Source organism: Scyliorhinus torazame, chromosome 6, assembly GCF_047496885.1.
Source record: "Scyliorhinus torazame isolate Kashiwa2021f chromosome 6, sScyTor2.1, whole genome shotgun sequence".
Lineage (NCBI taxonomy): Eukaryota > Metazoa > Chordata > Chondrichthyes > Carcharhiniformes > Scyliorhinidae > Scyliorhinus > Scyliorhinus torazame.
Window position 1 is genome coordinate 3,697,660 of NC_092712.1, and position 27,214 is coordinate 3,724,873.

The 27,214-nt window shown below is 63.1% G+C and overlaps 1 protein-coding gene across 1 annotated transcript in view; it reads left to right on the forward strand.

The window, feature by feature from the left end:
* LOC140425665 (protein scribble homolog) overlaps positions 1 to 27,214 on the forward strand; it is a gene marked incomplete at its 5' end in the record, with an annotated part of 1,618,068 nt that overhangs the window by 529,539 nt on the left and 1,061,315 nt on the right. Inside the window, 1 exon segment of the mRNA XM_072510160.1 lies at positions 10,613 to 10,801. Coding sequence (XP_072366261.1) covers positions 10,613 to 10,801 — 189 coding nt within the window.

A 27,214-nucleotide genomic window follows, 5' to 3' on the forward strand; every position in this document is an offset into this window, starting at 1 on the left:
ACTGGGTGCAGGGTGTCCCGCTCCAGGGGGACCGGGTGCAGGGCGTCCCGCTCCAGGGAGACCGGGTGCAGGCTGTCCCGCTCCAGGGGGACTGGGTGCAGGGCGTCCCGCTCCAGTGGGACTGGGTGCAGGGCGTCTCGCTCCAGGGGGACTGGGTGCAGAGCGTCCCGCTCCAGGGGGACTGGATGCAGGGCGTCCCGCTCCTGGGGCAGTAGGTGTAGGGTGTCCCTCTCCAGCGGGATAGGGTGCAGAGCGTCCCGCTCCAGTGGGACTGGGTGCAGGGCGTCCCGCTCCAGGGGGACTGGGTGCAGGGTGTCCCGCTCCAGGGGGACTGGGTGCAGGGTGTCCCGCTCCAGGGGCAGTGGGTGCAGGGCGTCCCGCTCCAGGGGGACTGGGTGCAGGGCGTCTCGCTCCAGGTGGACTGGGTGCAGGGTGTTCCGCTCCAGGGGGACCGGGTGCAGGGTGTCCCGCTCCAGGGGGACTGGGTGCAGGGCGTCTCGCTCCAGGGGCAGTGGGTGCAGGGTGTCCCGCTCCAGGGGGACTGGGTGCAGGGTGTCCCGCTCCAAGGGGACTGGGTGCAGGGCGTCCCGCTCCAGGGGGACTGGGTGCAGGGTGTCCCACTCCATGGGGGACTCGGTGCACGGCGTCTCGCTCCAGGTGGACTGGGTGCAGCGTGTCCCGCTCCAGGGGGACCGGGTGCAGGGTGTCCCGCTCCATGGGGACTGGGTGCAGGGCGTCCCGCTCCAGGGGGTCTGGGTGCAGGGTGTCCCGCTCCAGGGGGACTGGGTGCAGGGCGTCCCGCTCCAGGGGGACTGGAAGCAGGTTGTCCCGCTCCAGGGGGACTGGGTGCAGGGTGTCCCGCTCCAGGGGCAGTGGGGGCAGGGCGTCCCGCTCCAGGGGGACTGGGTGCATGGCGTCCCGCTCCAGGGGGACTGGGTGCAGGGCGTCTCAGTGGGTGCAGGGTGTCCTGCTCCAGGGGGTCTGGGTGCAGGGCGTCCTGCTCCAGGGGGACTGGGTGCAGGGTGTCCCGCTCCAGGGGCAGTGGGTGCAAGGTGTCCCGCTCCAGGGGGACTGGGTGCAGGGTATCCCGCTCCAGGGGCAGTGGGTGCAGGGTATCCCGCTCCAGGGGGACTGGGTGCAGGGCGTCCCGCTCCAGGGGCACTGGGTGCAGGGCGTTCCGCTCTAGGGGGACTGGGTGCAGGGTGTCCCGCTCCAGGGGCAGTGGGTGTAGGGCGTTCCGCTCCAGGGGGACTGGGTGCAGGGTGTCCCGCTCCAGGGGGTCTGGGTCAGGGTGTCCCGCTCCAGGGGGACTGGGTGCAGGGCGTCCCGCTCCAGGGGGACTGGATGCAGGGCGTCCCGCTCCAGGGGCAGTGGGGGCAGGGCGTCCCGCTCCAGGGGGACTGGGTGCAGGGCGTCTTGCTCCAGGGGGACTGGGTGCAAGGTGTCCCGCTCCAGGGGGACTGGGTGCAGGGCGTCCCGCTCCAGGGAGACTGGGTGCAAGGTGTCCCACTCCAGGGGGACTGGGCGCAGAGCGTCCCGCTCCAGGGGCAGTGGGTGCAGGGCGTCTCGCTCCAGGGTGACTGGGTGCAGGGCGTCCCGCTCCAGGGGCAGTGGGTGCCGGGTGTCTCGCTCCAGGGGCAGTGGGTGCAGGATGTCCCGCTCCAGACGGACTGGGTGCACGGCGTCCCGCTCCAGGGGGACTGGGTGCAGGGCGTCCCGCTCCAGGGGGACTGGGTGCAGGGCGTCCCGCTCCAGGGGGACTGGGTGCAGGGTTTCCCGCTCCAGGGAGACTGGGTGCCGGGTGTCCCGCTCCAGGGTGACCGGGTGCAGGGCGTCCCGCTCCAGGGAAACCGGGTGCAGGGTGTCACGCTCCAGGGGGACTGGGTGCAGGGCGTCCCGCTCCAGGTGGACTGGGTGCAGGGTGTCCCGCTCCAGTGGGATTGGGTGCAGAGCGTCCCACACCAGGGGGACTTGATGCAGGGCGTCCCGCTCCAGGGGTAGTAGGTGTAGGGCGTCCCTCTCCAGGGGGATAGGGTGCAGAGCGTCCCGCTCCAGGCGGACTGGGTGCAGGGCGTCCCGCTCCAGGGGGATTGGGTGCAGAGCGTCCCGCTCCAGGGGGACTGGGTGCAGGGCGTCACGCTTAGGGGGACTGGGTGCAGGGCGTCCCGCTCCAGGGGCAGTGGGTGCAGAGTGGTCCCGCTCCAGGTGGACTGGGTGTCAGGTGTCCCGCTCCAGGGACAGTGGGTGCAGGGTGTCCCGCTACAGGGGGACTGGGTGCAGAGCGTCCCGCTCCAGGGGGACTGGGTGCAGGGTGTCCCGCTCCAGTGGCAGTGGGTGTAGGGCGTCCTGCTCCAGGGGGACCGGGTGCAGGGCGTCCCGCTCCAGGGGGACCGGGTGCAGGGTGACCCGCTCCAGGGAGACCGGGTGCAGGGTGACCCGCTCCAAGGGGACTGGGTGCAGGTTGTCCCGCTCCAGGGAAACTCGGTGCAGGGCGTCTCGCTACAGGGGGACTGGGTGCAGAGCGTCCCGCTCCAGGGGGACCGGGTGCAGGGCGTCCCGCTCCAGGGAGACCGGGTGCAGGGTGTCCCGCTCCAGGGGGACAGGGTGCAGGGCGTCCCGCTCCAGGGGGACAGGGTGCAGGGCGTCCCGCTCCAGGGAGACCGGGTGCAGGGTGTCCCGCTCCAGGGGGACTGGGTGCAGGGCGTCCCGCTCCTGGGGGATTGGGTGCAGGGCGTCCCGCTCCAGGGGGATATGGTGCAGAGCGTCCCGCTCCAGGGGGACTGGGTGCAGGGCGTCCCGCACCAGGGGGACCGGATGCAGGGCGTCCCGCTCCAGGGGCAGTAGGTGCAGGGCGTCCCTCTCCAGGGGGACTGGGTGCAGAGCGTCCCGCTCCAGGGGGACTGGGTGCAGGGTGTCCCGCTCCAGGGGGACTGGGTGCAGAGCGTCCCGCACCAGGGGGGCTGGGTGCAGAGCGTCCCGCTCCAGGGGCAGTGGGTGCAGGGCGTCCCTCTCCAGGGGGACTGGGTGCAGAGCGTCCCGCTCCAGGGGCAGTGGGTGCAGGGCGTCCCGCTCCAGGGGGATTGGGTGTCAGGTGTCCCGCTCCAGGGGCAGTGTGTGCAGGGTGTCCCGCTCCAGGGGGACTGGGTGCAGAGCGTCCCGCTCCAGGGGCAGTGGGTGCAGGGCGTCCCGCTCCAGGGGGATTGGGTGTCAGGTGTCCCGCTCCAGGGGCAGTGGGTGCAGGGCGTCCCGCTCCAGGGGCAGTGGGTGCAGGGCGTCCCGCTCCAGGGGGACTGGGTGCAGGGTGTCCCGCTCCAGGGGGACTGGGTGCAGGGTGTCCAGCTCCAGGGGGACTGGGTGCAGAGCGTCCCGCTCCAGGGGGACTGGGTGTCAGGTGTCCCGCTCCAGGGGCAGTGGGTGCAGGGCGTCCCGCTCCAGGGGCAGTGGGTGCAGGGCGTCCTGCTCCAGGGGCAGTGGGTGCAGGGTGTCCTGCTCCAGGGGGTCTGGGTGCAGGGCGTCCTGCTCCAGGGGGACTGGGTGCAGGGTGTCCCGCTCCAGGGGCAGTGGGTGCAAGGTGTCCCGCTCCAGGGGGACTGGGTGCAGGGTGTCCCGCTCCAGGGGGACTGGGTGCAGGGCGTTCCGCTCTAGGGGGACTGGGTGCAGGGTGTCCCGCTCCAGGGGGACTGGGTGCAGGGTGTCCCGCTCCAGGGGGACTGGGTGCAGGGTGTCCCGCTCCAGGGGGACTGGGTGCGGGGTGTCCCGCTCCAGGCGCAGTGGGTGCAGGGTGTCCCACTCCAGGGGGACTGGGTGCAGGGTGTCCCGCTCCAGGGCGACTGGGTGCAGACCGTCTCGCTCCAGGCGCAGTGGGTGCAGGGTGTCCCGCTCCAGGGGGACTGGGTGCAGGGTGTCTCGCTCCTGGGGGACTGGGTGCAGAGCGTCCCGCTTCAGGGGGACTGGGTGCAGACCGTCTCGCTCCAGGCGCAGTGGGTGCAGGGTGTCTCGCTCCCGGGGGACTGGGTGCAGGTGACCCGCTCCAGGGGCAGTGGGTGCCGGGTGTCTCGCTCCAGGGGGACTGGGTGCAGGGCGTCTCGCTCCAGGGGGACTGGGTGCAGGGCGTCTCGCTCCAGGCGCAGTGGGTGCAGGGTGTCCCACTCCAGGGGGACTTGGTGCAGGGCGTCCCGCTCCAGACGGACAGGGTGCACGGTGTCCCGCTCCAGGTCGACTGGGTGCAGGGCGTCCCGCTCCAGGGGCAGTGGGTGCTGGGTGTCCTGCTCCAGGGGGACTGGGTGCAGGGCGTCCCGCTCCAGGGGGAATGGGTGCAGGGTGTCCCTCTCCAGGAGCAGTGGGTGCAGGGTGTCCCGCTCCAGGGGCAGTGGGTGCAGGCGTCCCGCTCCAGGGGCACTGGGTGCAGGGCGTCCCGCTTCAGGGGGACTGGGTGCAGGGCGTCCCGCTCCAGGGGGGCTGGGTGCAGGGCGTCCCGCTTCAGGGGGACTGGGTGCAGGGTGTCCCGCTCCGGGGGCAGTGGGTGCAGGTTGTCCCGCTCCAGGGGGACTGGGTGCAGGGTGTCCCGCTCCAGGGGGACTGGGTGCAGGGCGTCCCGCCCCAGGGGGACTGGGTGCAGGGCGTCCCGCTCCAGGGGAAGTGGGTGCAGGGCGTCTCGCTCCAGGGGGACTGGGTGCAGGGCGTCCCGCTCCAGGGGGGCTGGGTGCAGGGCGTCCCGCTCCAGGGGGGCTGGGTGCAGGGCGTCCCGCTCCAGGGGGGCTGGGTGCGAGGCGTCCCGCTACAGGGGGACTGGGTGCGGGGCGTCCCGCTCCAGGGGCAGTGGGTGCAGGGCGTCCCACTCCAGGGGGACTGGGTGCAGAGCGCCCCGCTCCAGGGGGACTGGGTGCAGGGCGTCCCGCTCCAGGGGCAGTGGGTGCAGGGTGTCCCACTCCAGGGGGACTGGGTGCAGAGCGCCCCGCTCCAGGGGGATTGGGTGCATAGCGTTCCGCTCCAGGGGGACTGGGTGCAGGGCGTCCCGCTCCAGGGGCAGTGGGTGCAGGGTGTCCCACTCCAGGGGACTGGGTGCAGGGTGTCCCGCTCCAGGGGGACTGGGTGCAGGGCGTCCCGCTCCTGGGGGACTGGGTGCAGAGCGTCTCGTTCCAGGGGGACTGGGTGCAGAGCATCCCCCGCTCCAGGGGGACTGGGTGCAGGGTGTCTCGCTCCTGGGGGACTGGGTGCAGAGCGTCTCGCTCCAGGGGGACTGGGTGCAGGGTGTCCCGCTCCAGGGGGGCTGGGTGCAGGGCGTACCGCTCCAGGGGGGCTGGCTGCAGGGTGTCCCGCTCCAGGGGGGCTGGGTGCAGGGCGTACCGCTCCATGGGGGCTGGGTGCAGGGTGTCCCGCTCCAGGGGGACTGGGTGCGGGGCGTCCCGCTCCAGGGGCAGTGGGTGCAGGGCGCCCCGCTCCAGGTGGACTGGGTGCAGAGCGACCCGCTCCAGGGGGACTGGGTGCAGGGCGTCCCGCTCCAGGGGCAGTGGGTGCAGTGTGTCCCGCTCCAGGGGGATTGGGTGCATAGCGTTCCGCTCCAGGGGGACTGGGTGCAGGGTGTTCCGCTCCAGGGGGACTGGGTGCAGGGCGTCCCGCTCCAGGGGGACTGGGTGCAGGGCGTCTCGCTCCAGGGGCAGTGGGTGCAGGGTGTCCCGCTCCAGGGGGACTGGGTGCAGGGTGTCCCACTCCAGGGGGGCTGGGTGCAGGGTGTCCCGCTCCAGTGGCAGTGGGTGTAGGGCGTCCTGCTCCAGGGGGACCGGGTGCAGGGCGTCCCGCTCCAGGGGGACCGGGTGCAGGGTGACCCGCTCCAGGGAGACCGGGTGCAGGGTGACCCGCTCCAAGGGGACTGGGTGCAGGTTGTCCCGCTCCAGGGAAACTCGGTGCAGGGCGTCTCGCTACAGGGGGACTGGGTGCAGAGCGTCCCGCTCCAGGGGGACCGGGTGCAGGGCGTCCCGCTCCAGGGAGACCGGGTGCAGGGTGTCCCGCTCCAGGGGGACAGGGTGCAGGGCGTCCCGCTCCAGGGGGACAGGGTGCAGGGCGTCCCGCTCCAGGGAGACCGGGTGCAGGGTGTCCCGCTCCAGGGGGACTGGGTGCAGGGCGTCCCGCTCCTGGGGGATTGGGTGCAGGGCGTCCCGCTCCAGGGGGATATGGTGCAGAGCGTCCCGCTCCTGGGGGACTGGGTGCAGGGCGTCCCGCACCAGGGGGACCGGATGCAGGGCGTCCCGCTCCAGGGGCAGTAGGTGCAGGGCGTCCCTCTCCAGGGGGACTGGGTGCAGAGCGTCCCGCTCCAGGGGGACTGGGTGCAGGGTGTCCCGCTCCAGGGGGACTGGGTGCAGAGCGTCCCGCACCAGGGGGGCTGGGTGCAGAGCGTCCCGCTCCAGGGGCAGTGGGTGCAGGGCGTCCCTCTCCAGGGGGACTGGGTGCAGAGCGTCCCGCTCCAGGGGCAGTGGGTGCAGGGCGTCCCGCTCCAGGGGGATTGGGTGTCAGGTGTCCCGCTCCAGGGGCAGTGGGTGTCAGGTGTCCCGCTCCAGGGGCAGTGTGTGCAGGGTGTCCCGCTCCAGGGGGACTGGGTGCAGAGCGTCCCGCTCCAGGGGCAGTGGGTGCAGGGCGTCCCGCTCCAGGGGGATTGGGTGTCAGGTGTCCCGCTCCAGGGGCAGTGGGTGCAGGGCGTCCCGCTCCAGGGGCAGTGGGTGCAGGGCGTCCCGCTCCAGGGGGACTGGGTGCAGGGTGTCCCGCTCCAGGGGGACTGGGTGCAGGGTGTCCAGCTCCAGGGGGACTGGGTGCAGAGCGTCCCGCTCCAGGGGGACTGGGTGTCAGGTGTCCCGCTCCAGGGGCAGTGGGTGCAGGGCGTCCCGCTCCAGGGGGACTGGGTGCAGGGCGTCCTGCTCCAGGGGCAGTGGGTGCAGGGTGTCCTGCTCCAGGGGGTCTGGGTGCAGGGCGTCCTGCTCCAGGGGGACTGGGTGCAGGGTGTCCCGCTCCAGGGGCAGTGGGTGCAAGGTGTCCCGCTCCAGGGGGACTGGGTGCAGGGTGTCCCGCTCCAGGGGGACTGGGTGCAGGGCGTTCCGCTCTAGGGGGACTGGGTGCAGGGTGTCCCGCTCCAGGGGGACTGGGTGCAGGGTGTCCCGCTCCAGGGGGACTGGGTGCAGGGTGTCCCGCTCCAGGGGGACTGGGTGCGGGGTGTCCCGCTCCAGGCGCAGTGGGTGCAGGGTGTCCCACTCCAGGGGGACTGGGTGCAGGGTGTCCCGCTCCAGGGCGACTGGGTGCAGACCGTCTCGCTCCAGGCGCAGTGGGTGCAGGGTGTCCCGCTCCAGGGGGACTGGGTGCAGGGTGTCTCGCTCCTGGGGGACTGGGTGCAGAGCGTCCCGCTTCAGGGGGACTGGGTGCAGACCGTCTCGCTCCAGGCGCAGTGGGTGCAGGGTGTCTCGCTCCCGGGGGACTGGGTGCAGGTGACCCGCTCCAGGGGCAGTGGGTGCCGGGTGTCTCGCTCCAGGGGGACTGGGTGCAGGGCGTCTCGCTCCAGGGGGACTGGGTGCAGGGCGTCTCGCTCCAGGCGCAGTGGGTGCAGGGTGTCCCACTCCAGGGGGACTTGGTGCAGGGCGTCCCGCTCCAGACGGACAGGGTGCACGGTGTCCCGCTCCAGGTCGACTGGGTGCAGGGCGTCCCGCTCCAGGGGCAGTGGGTGCTGGGTGTCCTGCTCCAGGGGGACTGGGTGCAGGGCGTCCCGCTCCAGGGGGAATGGGTGCAGGGTGTCCCTCTCCAGGAGCAGTGGGTGCAGGGTGTCCCGCTCCAGGGGCAGTGGGTGCAGGCGTCCCGCTCCAGGGGCACTGGGTGCAGGGCGTCCCGCTTCAGGGGGACTGGGTGCAGGGCGTCCCGCTCCAGGGGGGCTGGGTGCAGGGCGTCCCGCTTCAGGGGGACTGGGTGCAGGGTGTCCCGCTCCGGGGGCAGTGGGTGCAGGTTGTCCCGCTCCAGGGGGACTGGGTGCAGGGTGTCCCGCTCCAGGGGGACTGGGTGCAGGGCGTCCCGCCCCAGGGGGACTGGGTGCAGGGCGTCCCGCTCCAGGGGAAGTGGGTGCAGGGCGTCTCGCTCCAGGGGGACTGGGTGCAGGGCGTCCCGCTCCAGGGGGGCTGGGTGCAGGGCGTCCCGCTCCAGGGGGGCTGGGTGCAGGGCGTCCCGCTCCAGGGGGGCTGGGTGCGAGGCGTCCCGCTACAGGGGGACTGGGTGCGGGGCGTCCCGCTCCAGGGGCAGTGGGTGCAGGGCGTCCCACTCCAGGGGGACTGGGTGCAGAGCGCCCCGCTCCAGGGGGACTGGGTGCAGGGCGTCCCGCTCCAGGGGCAGTGGGTGCAGGGTGTCCCACTCCAGGGGGACTGGGTGCAGAGCGCCCCGCTCCAGGGGGATTGGGTGCATAGCGTTCCGCTCCAGGGGGACTGGGTGCAGGGCGTCCCGCTCCAGGGGCAGTGGGTGCAGGGTGTCCCACTCCAGGGGACTGGGTGCAGGGTGTCCCGCTCCAGGGGGACTGGGTGCAGGGCGTCCCGCTCCTGGGGGACTGGGTGCAGAGCGTCTCGTTCCAGGGGGACTGGGTGCAGAGCATCCCCCGCTCCAGGGGGACTGGGTGCAGGGTGTCTCGCTCCTGGGGGACTGGGTGCAGAGCGTCTCGCTCCAGGGGGACTGGGTGCAGGGTGTCCCGCTCCAGGGGGGCTGGGTGCAGGGCGTACCGCTCCAGGGGGGCTGGCTGCAGGGTGTCCCGCTCCAGGGGGGCTGGGTGCAGGGCGTACCGCTCCATGGGGGCTGGGTGCAGGGTGTCCCGCTCCAGGGGGACTGGGTGCGGGGCGTCCCGCTCCAGGGGCAGTGGGTGCAGGGCGCCCCGCTCCAGGTGGACTGGGTGCAGAGCGACCCGCTCCAGGGGGACTGGGTGCAGGGCGTCCCGCTCCAGGGGCAGTGGGTGCAGTGTGTCCCGCTCCAGGGGGATTGGGTGCATAGCGTTCCGCTCCAGGGGGACTGGGTGCAGGGTGTTCCGCTCCAGGGGGACTGGGTGCAGGGCGTCCCGCTCCAGGGGGACTGGGTGCAGGGCGTCTCGCTCCAGGGGCAGTGGGTGCAGGGTGTCCCGCTCCAGGGGGACTGGGTGCAGGGTGTCCCACTCCAGGGGGGCTGGGTGCAGGGCGTTCCGCTCCAGGGGGACTGGGTGCAGGGTGTCCCACTCCAGGGGGACTGGGTGCAGGGCGTCCCGCTCCAGGAGCAGTGGGTGCAGGGTGTCCCGCTCCAGGGGGACTGGGTGCAGGGTATCCCACTCCAGGGGCAGTAGGTGTAGGGTGTCCCGCTCCAGGGGCAGTAGGTGTAGGGTGTCCCGCTCCAGGGGGACTGGGTGCAGGGCGTCCCTCTCCAGGGGCAGGAGGTGTAGGGTGTCCCGCACCAGGGGGACCGGGTGCAGGGTGTCCCGCTCCAGGGGGACTGGGTGCAGGGCGTCCCGTTCCAGGGGGACTGGGTGCAGGGCGTCCCGCTCCAGGGACAGTGGGTGCAGGGTGTCCCACTCTAGGGGGACTGGGTGCAGGGCGTCCCGCTCCAGGGGCAGTCGGTGTAGGGTGTCCCGCTCCAGGGGGACCGGGTTCAGGGTGTCCCACTCTAGCGGGACTGGGTGCAGGGCGTCCCGTTCCAGGGGCAGTGGGTGCCGAGCGTCCCGCTCCAGGGGGACCGGGTGCATGGTGTCCCGCTCCAGTGGGACTGGGTGCAGGGCGTCCCGCTCCAGGGGGACTGGGTGCAGGGCGTCCCGCTCCAGGGGCAGTCGGTGTAGGGTGTCCCGCTCCAGGGGGACCGGGTGCAGGGTGTCCCACTCTAGGGGGACTGGGTGCAGGGCGTCCCGTTCCAGGGGGACTGGGTGCCGAGCGTCCCGCTCCAGGGGGACCGGGTGCAGGGTGTCCCGCTCCAGTGGGACTGGGTGCAGGGTGTCCCGCTCCAGTGGGACTGGGTGCAGGGCGTCCCGCTCCAGGGGGACTGGGTGCAGAGCGTCCCACTCCAGGGGGACTGGGTGCAGGGTGTCCCGCTCCAGGGGCAGTTGGTGCAGAGCGTTCCGCTCCAGGGGGACTGGGTGCAGGGTGTCCCTCTCCAGGGGGACTGGGTGCAGGGCGTCCCGTTCCAGGGGCAGTTGGTGCAGAGAGTTCCGCTCCAGGGGAACTGGGTGCAGGGTGTCCCGCTCCAGGGGGACTGGGTGCAGGGTGTCCAGCTCCAGGGGTACTGGGTGCAGGGTGTCCCGCTCCAGGGGGACTGGGTGCAGGGTGTCCAGCTCCAGGGGGACTGGGTGCAGGGTGTCCCGCTCCAGGGGGACTGGGTGCAGGGTGTCCCGTTCCAGGGGCAGTTGGTGCAGAGCGTTCCGCTCCAGGGGGACTGGGTGCAGGGTGTCCCGCTCCAGGGGGACTGGGTGCAGGGTGTCCCGCTCCAGGGGGACTGGGTGCAGGGTGTCCAGCTCCAGGGGGACTGGGTGCAGGGTGTCCCGCTCCAGGGGGACTGGGTGCAGGGTGTCCCGTTCCAGGGGCAGTGATTTCTTACTCTGTGTTTCTGAGATTGGCTCGACAGAAATTGTGCATTTCCTTTCCAACAGGAAAAGAGACTGACTGCTTTACCAGGTGACGGACAGGACGTCCCACTGCTGAATGGTGCAATCTCCCTGTGCCAACAAGAACCTGCATTGGAAATGGACTGTCCAGCTAATGGAGCAGTTGTTGTGGTGCAGAGCAGTGGGACGATGGAATGGAAGGACGAGGGAGAAGATGAAGAAGGATACCTTGAGGTGAAGATCTCAAAGCAAAACCACATGGCCAGGTCCTCTCCGTGAAATATGTAAACACTGATGGTGACAGTGCTCCAAATCATATAACCGAGGGAGTGCTGCACTGTCATACTGTCAGTACTGAGGGAATGCTGCACTGTCAAAGGGTCAGTATTGAGGGAGTGTCGCATTGTCAGAGGGTCAGTACTGATGGAGTGCCGCACTGTCAGAGGGTCAGGACTGAGGAAGTGCTGCACTGTCAGAGGGTCAGTACTGAGGGAGTGCTGCATTGTCACAGGGTCAGTACTGAGGGAGTGCCGCACTGTGAGAGGGTCAGTACTGCAGGAGTGGTGCACTGTCAAACGGTCAGTACTGAGGGAACGCCGCACTGTCAGAGGGTCAGTACTGAGGGAGTGTCGCACTGTCAGTGAGTCAGTACTGAGGGAGTGCTCCACTGTCAGAGGGTCAGTACTGAGGGTGTGCCGCACCGTCAGAGGGTCAGTCCTGAGGGAGTGTTTACTTTTTGAGAGTCAGTACTGAGGGAGTGCTGTACTGTCAGAGGGTCAGTACTGAGGGAGTGCCGCACTGTCAGAGGGTCAGTACTGAGGGAGTGCCACACTGTCAGAGGGTCAGTACTGAGGGAGTGCCGCACTGTCAGAGGGTCAGTACTGAGGGAATGCTGCACTATCAGAGGGTCAGTACTGAGGTAGTGCTGCACTGTCAGAGGGTCAGTACTGAGGGAGGACTGCACTGTAAGAGGGTCAGTACTGAGGGAGTGCTGCACTGTCAGAGGGTCAGTACTGAGGTAGTGCTGCACTGTCAGAGCGTCAGTACTGAGGGAGTGCTGCACTGTCAGAGGGTCAGTACTGAGGGAGTGTTGCACTGTCAGAGGGTCAGTACTGAGGGAGTGCCGCACTGTCAGAGGGTCAGTACTGAGGGAGTGCTGCACTGTCAGAGGGTCAGTACTGAGGGAGTGCCGCACTGTCAGAGGGTCAGTACTGAGGGAGTGTTGCACTGTCAGAGGGTCAGTACTGAGGGAGTGCCGCACTGTCAGAGCGTCAGTACTGAGGGAGTGCTGCACTGTCAGAGGGTCAGTACTGAGGGAGTGCCGCACTGTCAGAGGGTCAGTACTGAGGGAGTGCCGCACTGTCAGAGGGTCAGTACTGAGGGAGTGCCGCACTGTCAGAGGGTCAGTACTGAGGGAGTGCCGCACTGTCAGAGGGTCGGTACTGAGGGAGTGCCGCACTGACAGACGTTCAGTACTGAGGGAGTGCTGCACTGACAGACGGTCAGTACTGAGGGAGTGCTGCACTGTCAGAGGGTCAGTACTGAGGGAGTGCTGCACTGTCAGAGGGTCAGTACTGAGGGAGTGCTGCACTGACAGACGGTCAGTACTGAGGGAGTGCTGCACTGTCAGAGGGTCAGTACTGAGGGAGTGTTGTACTGACAGATGGTCAGTACTGAGGGAGTGCTGCACTGTCAGAGGGTCAGTACTGAGGGAGTGCTGCACTGTCAGAGGGTCAGTACTGAGGGAGTGTTGCACTGTCAGAGGGTCAGTACTGAGGGAGTGCTGCACTGTCAGAGGGTCGGTACTGAGGGAGCGCGGCACTGACTGACGGTCAGTACTGAGGGAGTGCTGCACTGTCAGAGGGTCAGTACTGAGGGAGTGTTGCACTGTCAGAGGGTCAGTACTGAGGGAGTACTGCACTGTCAGAGGGTCAGTACTGAGGGAGTGCTGCACTGACAGACGGTCAGTACTGAAGGAGTGCTGTACTGTCAGAGGGTCAGTACTGAGGGAGTGCCGCACTGTCAGAGGGTCAGTACTGAGGGAGTGCTGTACTGTCAGAGGGTCAGTACTGAGGGAATGCTGCACTGTCAGAGGGTCAGTACTGAGGGAGTGCTGCACTGTCAGAGGGTCAGTGCTGAGGGAGTGCTGCACTGTCAGAGGGTCAGTACTGAGGGAGTGCCGCACTGTTAGAGGGTCAGTACTGAGGGAGTGCTGCACTGTCAGACGGTCAGTACTGAGGGAGTGCTGCACTGTCAGAGGGTCAGTACTGAGGGAGTGCTGCACTGTCAGAGGGTCAGTACTGAGGGAGTGCTGCACTGACAGACGGTCAGTACTGAGGGAGTGCTGCACTGTCAGAGGGTCAGTACTGAGGGAGTGCTGCACTGTCAGAGGGTCAGTACTGAGGGAGTGCTGCACTGACAGACGGTCAGTACTGAGGGAGTGCTGCACTGTCAGAGGGTCAGTACTGAGGGAGTGCTGCACTGTCAGAGGGTCAGTACTGAGGGAGTGCTGCACTGACAGACGGTCAGTACTGAGGGAGTGCTGCACTGTCAGAGGGTCAGTACTGAGGGAGTGCTGCACTGTCAGAGGGTCAGTACTGAGGGAGCGCCGCACTGTCAGAGGGTCAGTACTGAGGGAGTGCTGCACTGTCAGAGGGTCAGTAGAGGGAGTGTTGCACTGTCAGAGGGTCAGTACTGAGGGAGTGCTGCACTGTCAGAGGGTCAGTACTGAGGGAGTGCTGCACAGTCAGAGGGTCAGTACTGAGGGAGTGCTGCACTGTCAGAGGCTCAGTCCTGAGGGAGCGCTGCACTGTCAGACGGTCAGTACTGAGGGAGTTCGACATTGTCAGAGGGTCAGCCCTCAGGGAGTGTTTACTTGTTGAGAGTCAGTACTGAGGGAGCGCCGCACTATCAGAGGGTCAGCACTGATGGAGAACTGCACTGTCAGAGGGTCAGTACTGAGGGAGTGCTGCACTGTCAGAGGGTCAGTACTGAGGGAGCGCTGCACTGTCAGAGCGTCAGTACTGAGGGAGTGCTGCACTGTCAGAGGGTCAGTACTGAGGGAGTGTTGCACTGTCAGAGGGTCAGTACTGAGGCAGCGCTGCACTGTCAGAGGGTCGGTACTGAGGGAGTGCCGCACTGACAGACGTTCAGTACTGAGGGAGTGCTGCACTGACAGACGGTCAGTACTGAGGGAGTGCTGCACTGTCAGAGGGTCAGTACTGAGGGAGTGCTGCACTGTCAGAGGGTCAGTACTGAGGGAGTGCTGCACTGTCAGAGGGTCAGTACTGAGGGAGTGCTGCACTGTCAGAGGGTCAGTACTGAGGGAGTGTTGCACTGTCAGAGGGTCAGTACTGAGGGAGTGCTGCACTATCAGAGGGTCAGTACTGAGGGAGTGCTGCACTGACAGACGGTCAGTACTGAGGGAGTGCTGCACTGTCAGAGGGTCAGTACTGAGGGAGTGTTGTACTGACAGACGGTCAGTACTGAGGGAGTGCTGCACTGTCAGAGGGTCAGTACTGAGGGAGTGCTGCACTGTCAGAGGGTCAGTACTGAGGGAGTGTTGCACTGTCAGAGGGTCAGTACTGAGGGAGTGCTGCACTGTCAGAGGGTCGGTACTGAGGGAGCGCGGCACTGACTGACGGTCAGTACTGAGGGAGTGCTGCACTGTCAGAGGGTCAGTACTGAGGGAGTGTTGCACTGTCAGAGGGTCAGTACTGAGGGAGTACTGCACTGTCAGAGGGTCAGTACTGAGGGAGTGCTGCACTGACAGACGGTCAGTACTGAAGGAGTGCTGTACTGTCAGAGGGTCAGTACTGAGGGAGTGCTGCACTGTCAGAGGGTCAGTACTGAGGGAGTGCCGCACTGTCAGAGGGTCAGTACTGAGGGAGTGCTGCACTGTCAGAGGGTCAGTACTGAGGGAGTGCTGCACTGTCAGAGGGTCAGTACTGAGGGAGTGTTGCACTGTCAGAGGGTCAGTAGAGGGAGTGTTGCACTGTCAGAGGGTCAGTACTGAGGGAGTGCTGCACTGTCAGAGGGTCAGTACTGAGGGAGTGCTGCACAGTCAGAGGGTCAGTACTGAGGGAGTGCTGCACTGTCAGAGGCTCAGTCCTGAGGGAGCGCTGCACTGTCAGACGGTCAGTACTGAGGGAGTTCGACATTGTCAGAGGGTCAGCCCTCAGGGAGTGTTTACTTGTTGAGAGCAAGTACTGAGGGAGCGCCGCACTATCAGAGGGTCAGCACTGATGGAGAGCTGCACTGTCAGAGGGTCAGTACTGAGGGAGTGCTGCACTGTCAGAGGGTCAGTACTGAGGGAGTGCTACTGTCAGAGGGTCAGTAGTGAGGGAATGCCGCACTGTCAGAGGGTCAGAACTGAGGGAGTGTTTACTTGTTGAGAGTCAGTACTGAGGGAGTGCTGCACTGTCAGAGGGTCAGTACTGAGGGAGTGTCGCACTGTCGGTGAGTCAGTACTGAGGGAGTGCCGCACCGTCAGAGGGTCAGTACTGAGGGTGTGCCGCACCGTCAGAGGGTCAGTCCTGAGGGAGTGTTTACTTGTTGAGAGTCAGTACTGAGGGAGTGCTGTACTGTCAGAGGGTCAGTACTGAGGGATCGCCGCACCGTCAGAGGGTCAGTCCTGAGGGAGTGTTTACTTGTTGAGAGTCAGTACTGAGGGAGTGCCGCACTGTCAGAGGGTCAGTACTGAGGGTGTGCCGCACCGTCAGAGGGTCAGTCCTGAGGGAGTGTTTACTTGTTGAGAGTCAGTACTGAGGGAGTGCTGTACTGTCAGAGGGTCAGTACTGAGGGAGTGCTGCACTATCAGAGGGTCTGTACTGAGGGAATGCTGCACTATCAGAGGGTCAGTACTGAGGTAGTGCTGCACTGTCAGAGGGTCAGTACTGAGGGAGGACTGTACTGTAAGAGGGTCAGTACTGAGGGAGTGCTGCACTGTCAGAGGGTCTGTACTGAGGGAGTGCCGCACTGTCAGAGGGTCAGTACTGAGGGAACGCCGCATTGTCAGAGGGTCAGTAATGAGGGAGTGCCGCACTGTCAGAGGGTCAGTACTGAGGGAGTGCCGCACTGTTAAAGGGTCAGTACTGAGGGAGTGCTGCACAGAGGGTCAGTACTGAGGGAGTGCTGCACTGTCAAAGGGTCTGTACTGAGGGAGAGCTGCATTGTCAGAGGGTCAGTAGTGAGGGAGAGCTGCATTATCAGAGGGTCAGTACTGAGGGAGTGCCGCACTGTCTGAGGGTCAGTACTGAGGGAGTGCTGCACAGAGGGTCAGTACTGAGGGAGTGCTGCACTGTCAGACGGTCAGTACTGAGGGAGTGCTGCACTGTCAGATGGTCTGTACTGAGGGAGTGCCGCACAGAGGGTCAGTACTGAGGGAGTGCTGCACTGTCAGAGGGTCAGTACTGAGGGACTGCTGCACAGAGGGTCAGTACTGAGGGAGTGCTGCACTGTCAGAGGGTCAGTACTAAGGGAGTGCCTCACTGTCAGACGGTCAGTAATGAGGGAGTGCTGCACTGTCAGATGGTCTGTACTGAGGGAGCGCCGAACTGTCAGAGGGTCAGTATGAGGGAGTGCTGCACTGTCAGAGGGTCAGTACTGAGGGAGTGCCGCACTGTCAGAGGGTCAGTACTGAGGCTGTCCCGTCCTGTTAGAGGGTCAGTACTGAGGGAGCGCTGCACTGTCAGAGAGTCAGTACTGAGGGAGTGCTGCACAGAGGGTCAGTACTGAGGGAGTGCTGCACTGTCAAAGGGTCTGTACTGAGGGAGAGCTGCATTGTCAGAGGGTCAGTAGTGAGGGAGAGCTGCACTGTCAGAGGGTCAGTACTGAGGGAACGCCGCACTGTCAGAGGGTCAGTACTGTGGGAGTGTTCACTTGTTGAGAGTCAGTTCTGAGGGAGTGCTGCACTGTCAGAGGGTCAGTACTGATGGAGTGCCGCACTGCCAGAGGGTCAGTACTGAGGGAGTGCTGCACTGTCAGATGGTCATGACTGAAGGAGCGCCGCACTGTCAGAGGGTCAGTACTGAGGGAACGCCGCATTGTCAGAGTGTCAGTACTGAGGGAGTGCCGCACTGTCAGAGGGTCAGTACTGAGGGAGTGCTGCACTGTCAGAGGGTCAGTATTGAGGGAGTGTTTTCTTGTTGAGAGTCAGTACTGAGGGAGTGCCGCACTGTCAGAGGGTCAGTACTGAGGGAGTGCTGCACTGTCAGAGGATCAGCACTGAGGGAGTGCTGCACTGTCAGAGGATCAGTATCGAGGGAGTGCCGCACTGTCAGAGGGTCAGTACTGAGGGAGTGCTGCACTGTCAGGGGGTCAGTACTGAGGGAGTGCTGCACTGTCAGAGGGTCAGTACTGAGGGAGTGCTGCACTGTCAGGGGGTCAGTACTGAGGAAGTGCTGCACTGTCACAGGGTCAGTATTGAGGGAGTGCTGCACTGTCAGAGGGTCAGTATTGAGGGAGTGCCGCACTGTCAGAGGGTCAGTACTGAGGAGGCGCTGCACTGTCAGAGGGTCAGTACTGAGGGAGTCCCGTCCTGTTAGAGGGTCAGTACTGAGGGAGCGCTGCACAGAGGGTCAGTACTGAGGGAGTGCTGCACTGTCAAGGTGTCTGTATTCAGGGAGAGCTGCATTGTCAGAGGGTCAGTAGTTCGGGAGAGCTGCATTATCAGAGGGTCAGTACTGAGGGAGTGCCGCACTGTCAGAGGGTCAGTACTGAGGGAGTGCTGCACTGTCAGAGGGTCAGTACTGAGGGAGTGCTGCACTGTCAGAGAGTCAGTACTGAGGGAGTGCCGCACTGTCAGAGGGTCCGTACTGAGGGAGAGCTGCACTGTCAGAGGGTCAGTACTGGGGGAGTGCTGCACTGTCAGGGGGTCAGTACTGAGGGAGTGCTGCACTGTCAGAGGGTCAGTACTGAGGGAGTGCCGCACTGTCAGAGGGTCAGTACTGAGGGAGTGCCGCACTGTGAGAGGGTCAGTACTGAGGGAGTGCTGCACTGTCAGAGGGTCAGTACTGAGGGAACGCCGCACTGTCAGAGGGTCAGTACTGAGGGAGTGCCGCACTGTCAGAGGGTCAGTACTGAGGGAGTGCTGCACTGTCAGAGGGTCAGTACTGAGGGAGTGCTGCACTGTCAGAGGGTCAGTACTGAGGGAGTTCGACATTGTCAGAGGGTCAGTACTGAGGGAGCACTGCACTGTCAGAGGGTCAGTACTGAGGGAACGCTGCACTGTCAGAGGGTCAGTCCTGAGGGAGTGTTTTCTTGTTGAGAGTCAGTACTGAGGGAGTGCCGCACTGTCAGAGGGTCAGTACTGAGGGAGTTCGGCATTGTCAGAGGGTAAGTACTGAGGGAGTGCTGCACTGTCAGAGGGTCAGTACTGACGGAGTGCAGCACTGTCAGAGGGTCAGTACTGAGGGCCTGCTGCACTGTCAGAGAGTCAGTACTGAGGGAGTTCGACATTGTCAGAGGGTGAGTACTGAGGGAGTGTTTACTTGTTGAGAGTCAGTACTGAGGGAGTGCTGTACTGTGAGAGGGTCAGTACTGCAGGAGTGCCGCACTGTCAGAGGGTCAGTACTGAGCGAGAGCTGCACTGTCAGGGGGTCAGCACTGAGGGAGTGCCACACTGTCAGAGGGTCAGCACTGAGGGAGTGCAGCACTGTCAGAGGGTCAGTACTGAGGGAGTGCTGCACTGTCAGAGGGTCAGTGCTGAGGGAGTGCCGCACTGTCAGAGGGTCAGTTCTGAGGGAGTGCAGCACTGTCAGAGGGTCAGTACTGAGGGAGTGCTGCACTGTCACGGGGTCAGCACTGAGAGAGTGCCGCACTGTCAGAGGGTCAGTACTGAGGGAGTGCTGCACTGTCAGGGGGTCAGTACTGAGGGAGTGCTGCACTTTCAGAGGGTCAGTACTGAGGGAGTGCTGCACTGTCAGGGGGTCAGTACTGAGGGAGTGCTGCACTGTCAGAGGGTCAGTACTGAGGGAGTGCCGCACTGTCAGAGGGTCAGTACTGAGGGAGTGCTGCATTGTCAGAGGGTCAGTACTGAGGGAGTGCTGCACTGTCAGCGGGTCAGTACTGAGGGAGTGCTGCACTGTCAGAGGGTCAGTACTGAGGAAGTGCTGCACTTTCACAGGGTCAGTATTGAGGGAGTTTCGCATTGTCATAGTGTCAGTACTGAGGGAATGCTGCACTGTCAGAGGGTCAGTACTGAGGGAGTGCTGCACTGTCAGAGGGTCAGTATTGAGTGAGTGTCGCATTGTCAGAGGGTCAGTACTGAGGAAGTGCTGCACTGTCAGAGACTCAGTACTGAGGGAGTGCTGCACTGTCAGAAAGTCAGTACTGAGGGAGTGCTGCACTGTCAGAGGGTCAGTACTGAGGGAGTGCTGCACTGTCACAGGGTCAGTACTGAGGGAGTGTCGCACTGTCGGTGAGTCAGTACTGAGTGAGTGCTCCACTGTCAGAGGGTCAGTACTGAGGGTGTGCCGCACCGTCAGAGGGTCAGTCCTGAGGGAGTGTTTACTTGTTGAGAGTCAGTACTGAGGGAGTGCTGCACTATCAGAGGGTCAGTACTGAGGGAATGCTGCACTGTCAGAGGGTCAGTACTGAGGGGGACTGTACTGTAAGAGGGTCAGTACTGAGGGAGTGCTGCACTGTCAGAGGGTCAGTACTGAGGTAGTGCTGCACTGTCAGAGCGTCAGTACTGAGGGAGTGCTGCACTGTCAGAGGGTCAGTACTGAGGGAGGACTGCACTGCAAGAGGGTCAGTAATGAGGGAGTGCTGCACTGTCAGAGGGTCAGTACTGAGGGAGTGCTGCACTGTCAGAGGGTCAGTACTGAGGGAGTGCTGCAATGTCAGAGCGTCAGTACTGAGGGAGTGCTGCACTGACAGACGGTCAGTACTGAGGGAGCGCTGCACTGTCAGAGGGTCAGTACTGAGGGAGTGTTGCACTGACAGACGGTCAGTACTGAGGGAGTGCTGCACTGTCAGAGGGTCAGTACTGAGGGAGTGCTGCACTGTCAGAGGGTCAGTACTGAGGGAGTGTTGCACTGTCAGAGGGTCAGTACTGATGGAGAGCTGCACTGTCAGAGGGTCAGTACTGAGGTAGTGCTGCACTGTCAGAGGGTCAGTACTGAGGGAATGCCGCACTGTCAGAGGGTCAGTACTGAGGGAGTGCTGCACTGTCAGAGGGTCAGTATCGAGGGAGTGCCGCACTGTCAGAGGGTCCGTACTGAGGGAGTGCCGCACTGTCAGAGGGTCAGTACTGAGGGAGTGCTGCACTGTCAGAGGGTCAGTACTGAGGGAATGCCGCACTGTCAGAGGGTCAGTACTGAGGGAGTGCTGCACTGTCAGAGGGTCAGTATCGAGGGAGTGCCGCACTGTCAGAGGGTCAGTACTGAGGGAGTTCGACGTTGTCAGAGGGTGAGTACTGAGGGAGTGTTTACTTGTTGAGAGTCAGTACTGAGGGAGTGCCGCACTGTCAGAGGGTCAGTACTGAGGGAGTGCCGCACTGTCAGAGGGTCAGTACTGAGGGAGTTCGACATTGTCAGAGGGTCAGTACTGAGGGAGTGCTGCACTGTCAGAGGGTCAGTACTGAGGGAGTGCGGCACTGTCAGAGAGTCAGTACTGAGGGAGTTCGACATTGTCAGAGGGTGAGTACTGAGGGAGTGTTTACTTGTTGAGAGTCAGTACTGAGGGAGTGCTGCACTGTGAGAGGGTCAGTACTGCAGGAGTGCCGCACTGTCAGAGGGTCAGTACTGAGCGAGTGCTGCACTGTCAGGGGGTCAGCACTGAGGGAGTGCCGCACTGTCAGAGGGTCAGTTCTGAGGGAGTGCTGCACTGTCACGGGGTCAGCACTGAGGGAGTGCCGCACAGTCAGAGGGTCAGTACTGAGGGAGTGCTGCACTGTCAGGGGGTCAGTACTGAGGGAGTGCTGCACTTTCAGAGGGTCAGTACTGAGGGAGTGCTGCACTGTCAGGGGGTCAGTACTGAGGGAGTGCTGCACTGTCAGAGGGTCAGTACTGAGGGAGTGCTGCACTGTCAGTGGGTCAGTACTGAGGAAGTGCTGCACTGTCACAGGGTCAGTATTGAGCGAGTGCTGCACTGTCAGAGGGTCAGTATTGAGGGAGTGCCGCACTGTCAGAGGGTCAGTACTGTGGGAGTGTTCACTTGTTGAGAGTCAGTTCTGAGGGAGTGCTGCACTGTCAGAGGGTCAGTACTGAGCGAGTGCCGCACTGCCAGAGGGTCAGTCCTGAGGGAGTGCTGCACTGTCAGATGGTCATGACTGAAGGAGCGCCGCACTGTCAGAGGGTCAGTACTGAGGGAACGCCGCATTGTCAGAGTGTCAGTACTGAGGGAGTGCCGCACTGTCAGAGGGTCAGTACTGAGGGAGTGCTGCACTGTCAGAGGGTCAGTATTGAGGGAGTGTTTTCTTGTTGAGAGTCAGTACTGAGGGAGTGCCGCACTGTCAGAGGGTCAGTACTGAGGGAGTGCTGCACTGTCAGAGGATCAGCACTGAGGGAGTGCTGCACTGTCAGAGGATCAGTATCGAGGGAGTGCCGCACTGTCAGAGGGTCAGTACTGAGGGAGTGCTGCACTGTCAGGGGGTCAGTACTGAGGGAGTGCTGCACTGTCAGAGGGTCAGTACTGAGGGAGTGCTGCACTGTCAGGGGGTCAGTACTGAGGAAGTGCTGCACTGTCACAGGGTCAGTATTGAGGGAGTGCCGCACTGTCAGAGGGTCAGTACTGAGGAGGCGCTGCACTGTCAGAGGGTCAGTACTGAGGGAGTCCCGTCCTGTTAGAGGGTCAGTACTGAGGGAGCGCTGCACAGAGGGTCAGTACTGAGGGAGTGCTGCACTGTCAAGGTGTCTGTATTCAGAAAGAGCTGCATTGTCAGAGGGTCAGTAGTTCGGGAGAGCTGCATTATCAGAGGGTCAGTACTGAGGGAGTGCCGCACTGTCTGAGGGTCAGTACTGAGGGAGTGCTCCCCTGTCAGAGGGTCAGTACTGAGGTAGTGCCGCACTGTCAGAGGGTCAGTACTGAGGGAGTGCCGCACTGTCAGAGGGTCAGTACTGAGGGAGTGCCGCACTGTCAGAGGGTCAGTACTGAGGGAGTGCTGCACTGTCAGAGGGTCAGTACTGAGGGAGTGCTGCACTGTCAGAGAGTCAGTACTGAGGGAGTGCCGCACTGTCAGAGGGTCCGTACTGAGGGAGAGCTGCACTGTCAGAGGGTCAGGACTGGGGGAGTGCTGCACTGTCAGGGGCTCAGTACTGAGGGAGTGCTGCACTGTCAGAGGGTCAGTACTGAGGGAACGCCGCACTGTCAGAGGGTCAGTACTGAGGGAGTGCCGCACTGTCAGAGGGTCAGTACTGAGGGAGTGCTGCACTGTCAGAGGGTCAGTACTGAGGGAGTGCTGCACTGTCAGAGCGTCAGTACTGAGGGAGTGCTGCACTGTCAGAGGGTCAGTATTGAGGGAGTGCCGCACTGTCAGAGGGTCAGTACTGAGGGAGTTCGACATTGTCAGAGGGTCAGTACTGAGGGAGCACTGCACTGTCAGAGGGTCAGTACTGAGGGAACGCTGCACTGTCAGAGGGTCAGTCCTGAGGGAGTGTTTTCTTGTTGAGAGTCAGTACTGAGGGAGTGCCGCACTGTCAGAGGGTCAGTACTGAGGGAGTTCGACATTGTCAGAGGGTCAGTACTGAGGGAGTGCTGCACTGTCAGAGGGTCAGTACTGAGGGAGCGCCGCACTGTCAGAGGGTCAGTACTGAGGGCCTACTGCACTGTCAGAGAGTCAGTACTGAGGGAGTTCGACATTGTCAGAGGGTGAGTACTGAGGGAGTGTTTACTTGTTGAGAGTCAGTACTGAGGGAGTGCTGCACTGTGAGAGGGTCAGTACTGCAGGAGTGCCGCACTGTCAGAGGGTCAGTACTGAGCGAGAGCTGCACTGTCAGGGGGTCAGCACTGAGGGAGTGCCGCACTGTCAGAGGGTCAGCACTGAGGGAGTGCAGCACTGTCAGAGGGTCAGTACTGAGGGAGTGCTGCACTGTCAGAGGGTCAGTGCTGAGGGAGTGCCGCACTGTCAGAGGGTCAGTTCTGAGGGAGTGCCGCACTGTCAGAGGGTCAGTATTGAGGGAGTGCAGCACTGTCAGAGGGTCAGTACTGAGGGAGCGCTGGACTGTCAGAGGGTCAGTACTGAGGGAGTGCTGCACTGTCACGGGGTCAGCACTGAGGGAGTGCCGCACTGTCAGAGGGTCAGTACTGAGGGAGTGCTGCACTGTCAGGGGGTCAGTACTGAGGGAGTGCTGCACTTTCAGAGGGTCAGTACTGAGGGAGGGCTGCACTGTCAGGGGGTCAGTACTGAGGGAGTGCTGCACTGTCAGAGGGTCAGTACTGAGGGAGTGCTGCACTGTCAGAGGGTCAGTACTGAGGGAGTGCTGCACTGTCAGGGGGTCAGTACTGAGGAAGTGCTGCACTTTCACAGGGTCAGTATTGAGGGAGTTTCGCATTGTCATAGTGTCAGTACTGAGGGAGTGCTGCACTGTCAGGGGGTCAGTACTGAGGGAGTGCCGCACTGTCAGAGGGTCAGTACTGAGGGAATGCTGCACTGTCAGGGGGTCAGTACTGAGGAAGTGCTGCACTGTCAGAGGGTCAGTACTGAGGGAGTGCTGCACTGTCACAGACTCAGTACTGAGGGAGTGCTGCACTGTCAGAAAGTCAGTACTGAGGGAGTGCTGCACTGTCAGAGAGTCAGTACTGAGGAAGTGCTGCACTGTCAGAGGGTCAGTACTGAGGGAGTGCTGCACTGTCACAGGGTCAGTACTGAGGGAGTGCCGCACTGTGAGAGGGTCAGTACTGCAGGTGTGGTGCACTGTGAAACGGTCAGTACTGAGGGAGTGCTGCACTGTCAGCGGATCAGTACTGAGGGAACGCCGCACTGTCAGAGGGTCAGTACTGAGGGAGTGCTCCACTGTCAGAGGGTCAGTACTGAGGGTGTGCCGCACCGTCAGAGGGTCCGTCCTGAGGGAGTGTTTACTTGTTGAGAGTCAGTACTGAGGGAGTGCTGCACTATCAGAGGGTCAGTACTGAGGGAATGCTGCACTGTCAGAGGGTCAGTACTGAGGGGGACTGTACTGTAAGAGGGTCAGTACTGAGGGAGTGCTGCACTGTCAGAGGGTCAGTACTGAGGTAGTGCTGCACTGTCAGAGCGTCAGTACTGAGGGAGTGCTGCACTGTCAGAGGGTCAGTACTGAGGGAGGACTGCACTGCAAGAGGGTCAGTAATGAGGGAGTGCTGCACTGTCAGAGGGTCAGTACTGAGGGAGTGCTGCACTGTCAGAGGGTCAGTACTGAGGGAGTGCTGCACTGACAGACGGTCAGTACTGAGGGAGTGCTGCACTGTCAGAGGGTCAGTACTGAGGGAGTGTTGCACTGACAGACGGTCAGTACTGAGGGAGTGCTGCACTGTCAGAGGGTCAGTACTGAGGGAGTGCTGCACTGTCAGAGGGTCAGTACTGAGGGAGTGTTGCACTGTCAGAGGGTCAGTACTGATGGAGAGCTGCACTGTCAGAGGGTCAGTACTGAGGGAGTGCTGCACTGTCAGAGGGTCAGTTCTGAGGGAATGCCGCACTGTCAGAGGGTCAGTACTGAGGGAGTGCTGCACTGTCAGAGGGTCAGTATCGAGGGAGTGCCGCACTGTCAGAGGGTCCGTACTGAGGGAGTGCCGCACTGTCAGAGGGTCAGTACTGAGGGAGTGCTGCACTGTCAGAGGGTCAGTACTGAGGGAATGCCGCACTGTCAGAGGGTCAGTACTGAGGGAGTGCTGCACTGTCAGAGGGTCAGTATCGAGGGAGTGCCGCACTGTCAGAGGGTCCGTACTGAGGGAGAGCCGCACTGTCAGAGGGTCAGTACTGAGGGAGTGCTGCACTGTCAGAGGGTCAGTACTGAGGGAGCGTTGCACTGTCAGCGGGTCAGTACTGAGGGAGTGCCGCACTGTCAGATGGTCATTATTGAAGGAGCGCTGCACTGTCAGAGGGTCAGTACTGAGGGAGTGCCGCACTGTCAGAGGGTCAGTACTGAGGGAGTGCTGCACTGACAGACGGTCAGTACTGAGGGAGTGCCGCATTGTCAGAGTGTCAGCACTGAGGGAGTGCCGCACTGTCAGAGGGTCAGTTCTGAGGGAGTGCTGCACTGTCACGGGGTCAGCACTGAGGGAGTGCCGCACTGTCAGAGGGTCAGTACTGAGGGAGTGCTGCACTGTCAGGGGGTCAGTACTGAGGGAGTGCTGCACTTTCAGAGGGTCAGTACTGAGGGAGTGCTGCACTGTCAGGGGGTCAGTACTGAGGGAGTGCTGCACTGTCAGAGGGTCAGTACTGAGGGAGTGCTGCACTGTCAGTGGGTCAGTACTGAGGAAGTGCTGCACTGTCACAGGGTCAGTATTGAGGGAGTTCTGCACTGTCAGAGGGTCAGTATTGAGGGAGTGCCGCACTGTCAGAGGGTCAGTACTGAGGAGGCGCTGCACTGTCAGAGGGTCAGTACAGAGGGAGTGCTGCACAGAGGGTCAGTACTGAGGGAGTGCTGCACTGTCAAGGTGTCTGTATTCAGGGAGAGCTGCATTGTCAGAGGGTCAGTAGTTCGGGAGAGCTGCATTATCAGAGGGTCAGTACTGAGGGAGTGCCGCACTGTCTGAGGGTCAGTACTGAGGGAGTGCTCCCCTGTCAGAGGGTCAGTACTGAGGTAGTGCCGCACTGTCAGAGGGTCAGTACTGAGGGAGTGCCGCACTGTCAGAGGGTCAGTACTGAGGGAGTGCCGCACTGTCAGAGGGTCAGTACTGAGGGAGTGCTGCACTGTCAGAGGGTCAGTACTGAGGGAGTGCCGCACTGTCAGAGGGTCCGTACTGAGGGAGAGCTGCACTGTCAGAGGGTCAGTACTGAGGGAGTGCTGCACTGTCAGAGGGTCGGTACTGAGGGAGTGCTGCACTGTCAGAGGGTGAGTACTGAGGGAGTGCTGCACTGTCAGAGGGTCAGTACTGAGGAAGTGCCTCACTGTCAGACGGTCAGTACTGAGGGAATGCTGCACTATCAGAGGGTCAGTACAGAGGGAGCGCCGCACTGTCAGAGGGTCAGTACTGAAGGAGTGCTGCACTGTCATAGGGTCAGTACTGAGGGAGTGACGCACTGTCAGAGGGTCAGTACTGAGGGAGTCCCGTCCTGTTAGAGGATCAGTACTGAGGGAGCGCTGCACAGAGGGTCAATACTGAGGGAGTGCTGCACTGTCAAAGTGTCTGTATTGATGGAGAGCTGCATTGTCAGAGGGTCAGTACTGAGGGAGTGCTCCCCTGTCAGAGGGTCAGTACTGAGGGAGTGCCGCACTGTCAGGCGGTCAGTACTGAGGGAGTGCCGCACTGTCAGAGGGTCAGTACTGAGGGAGTGCTGCACTGTCAGAGAGTCAGTACTGAGGGAGAGCTGCACTGTTAGAGGGTCAGTACTGAGGGACTGCTCCCCTGTCAGAGGGTCAGTACTGAGGTAGTGCCGCACTGTCAGAGGGTCAGTACTGAGGGAGTGCTGTACTGTCAGAGAGTCAGTACCGAGGGAGAGCTGCACTGTCAGAGGGTCAGTACTGAGGGAGTGCCGCACTGTCAGAGAGTCAGTACTGAGGGAGAGCCGCACTGTCAGAGGGTCAGTACTGAGGGAGTGCTGCACTGTCAGAGGGTCAGTACTGAGGGAATGCCGCACTGTCAGAGGGTCCGTACTGAGGGAGTGCCGCACTGACAGAGGGTCAGTACTGAGGGAGTGCCGCACTGTCAGAGGGTCAGTACTGAGCGTGTGCTGCACTGTCAGAGAGTCAGTACTGAGGGAGTGCCGCACTGTCAGAAAGTCAGTACTGAGGAAGTGCCTCACTGTCAGACGGTCAGTACTGAGGGAATGCTGCACTATCAGAGGGTCAGTACAGAGGGAGCGCCGCACTGTCAGAGGGTCAGTACTGAGGGAGTGCTGCACTGTCATAGGGTCAGTACTGAGGGATTGCCGCACTGTCAGAGGGTCAGTACTGAGGGAGCCCCGTCCTGTTAGAGGGTCAGTACTGAGGGAGCGCTGCACAGAGGGTCAGTACTGAGGGAGTGCTGCACTGTCAAAGTGTCTGTATTGAGGGAGAGCTGCATTGTCAGAGGGTCAGTAGTTCGGGAGAGCTGCATTATCAGAGGGTCAGTACTGAGGGAGTGCCGCACTGTCTGAGGGTCAGTACTGAGGGAGTGCTCCCCTGTCAGAGGGTCAGTACTGAGGGAGTGCCGCACTGTCAGAGGGTCAGTACTGAGGGAGTGCCGCACTGTCAGAAGGTCAGTACTGAGGGAGTGCTCCCCTGTCAGAGGGTCAGTACTGAGGTAGTGCCGCACTGTCAGAGGGTCAGTACTGAGGGAGTGCCGCACTGTCAGAGGGTCAGTACTGAGGGAGTGCTCCCCTGTCAGAGGTTCAGTACTGAGGTAGTGCCGCACTGTCAGAGGGTCAGTACTGAGGGAGTGCTCCCCTGTCAGAGGGTCAGTACTGAGGTAGTGCCGCACTGTCAGAGGGTCAGTACTGAGGGAGTGCTGCACTGTCAGAGAGTCAGTACTGAGGGAGAGCTGCACTGTCAGAGGGTCAGTACTGAGGGAGTGCTGCACTGTCAGGGG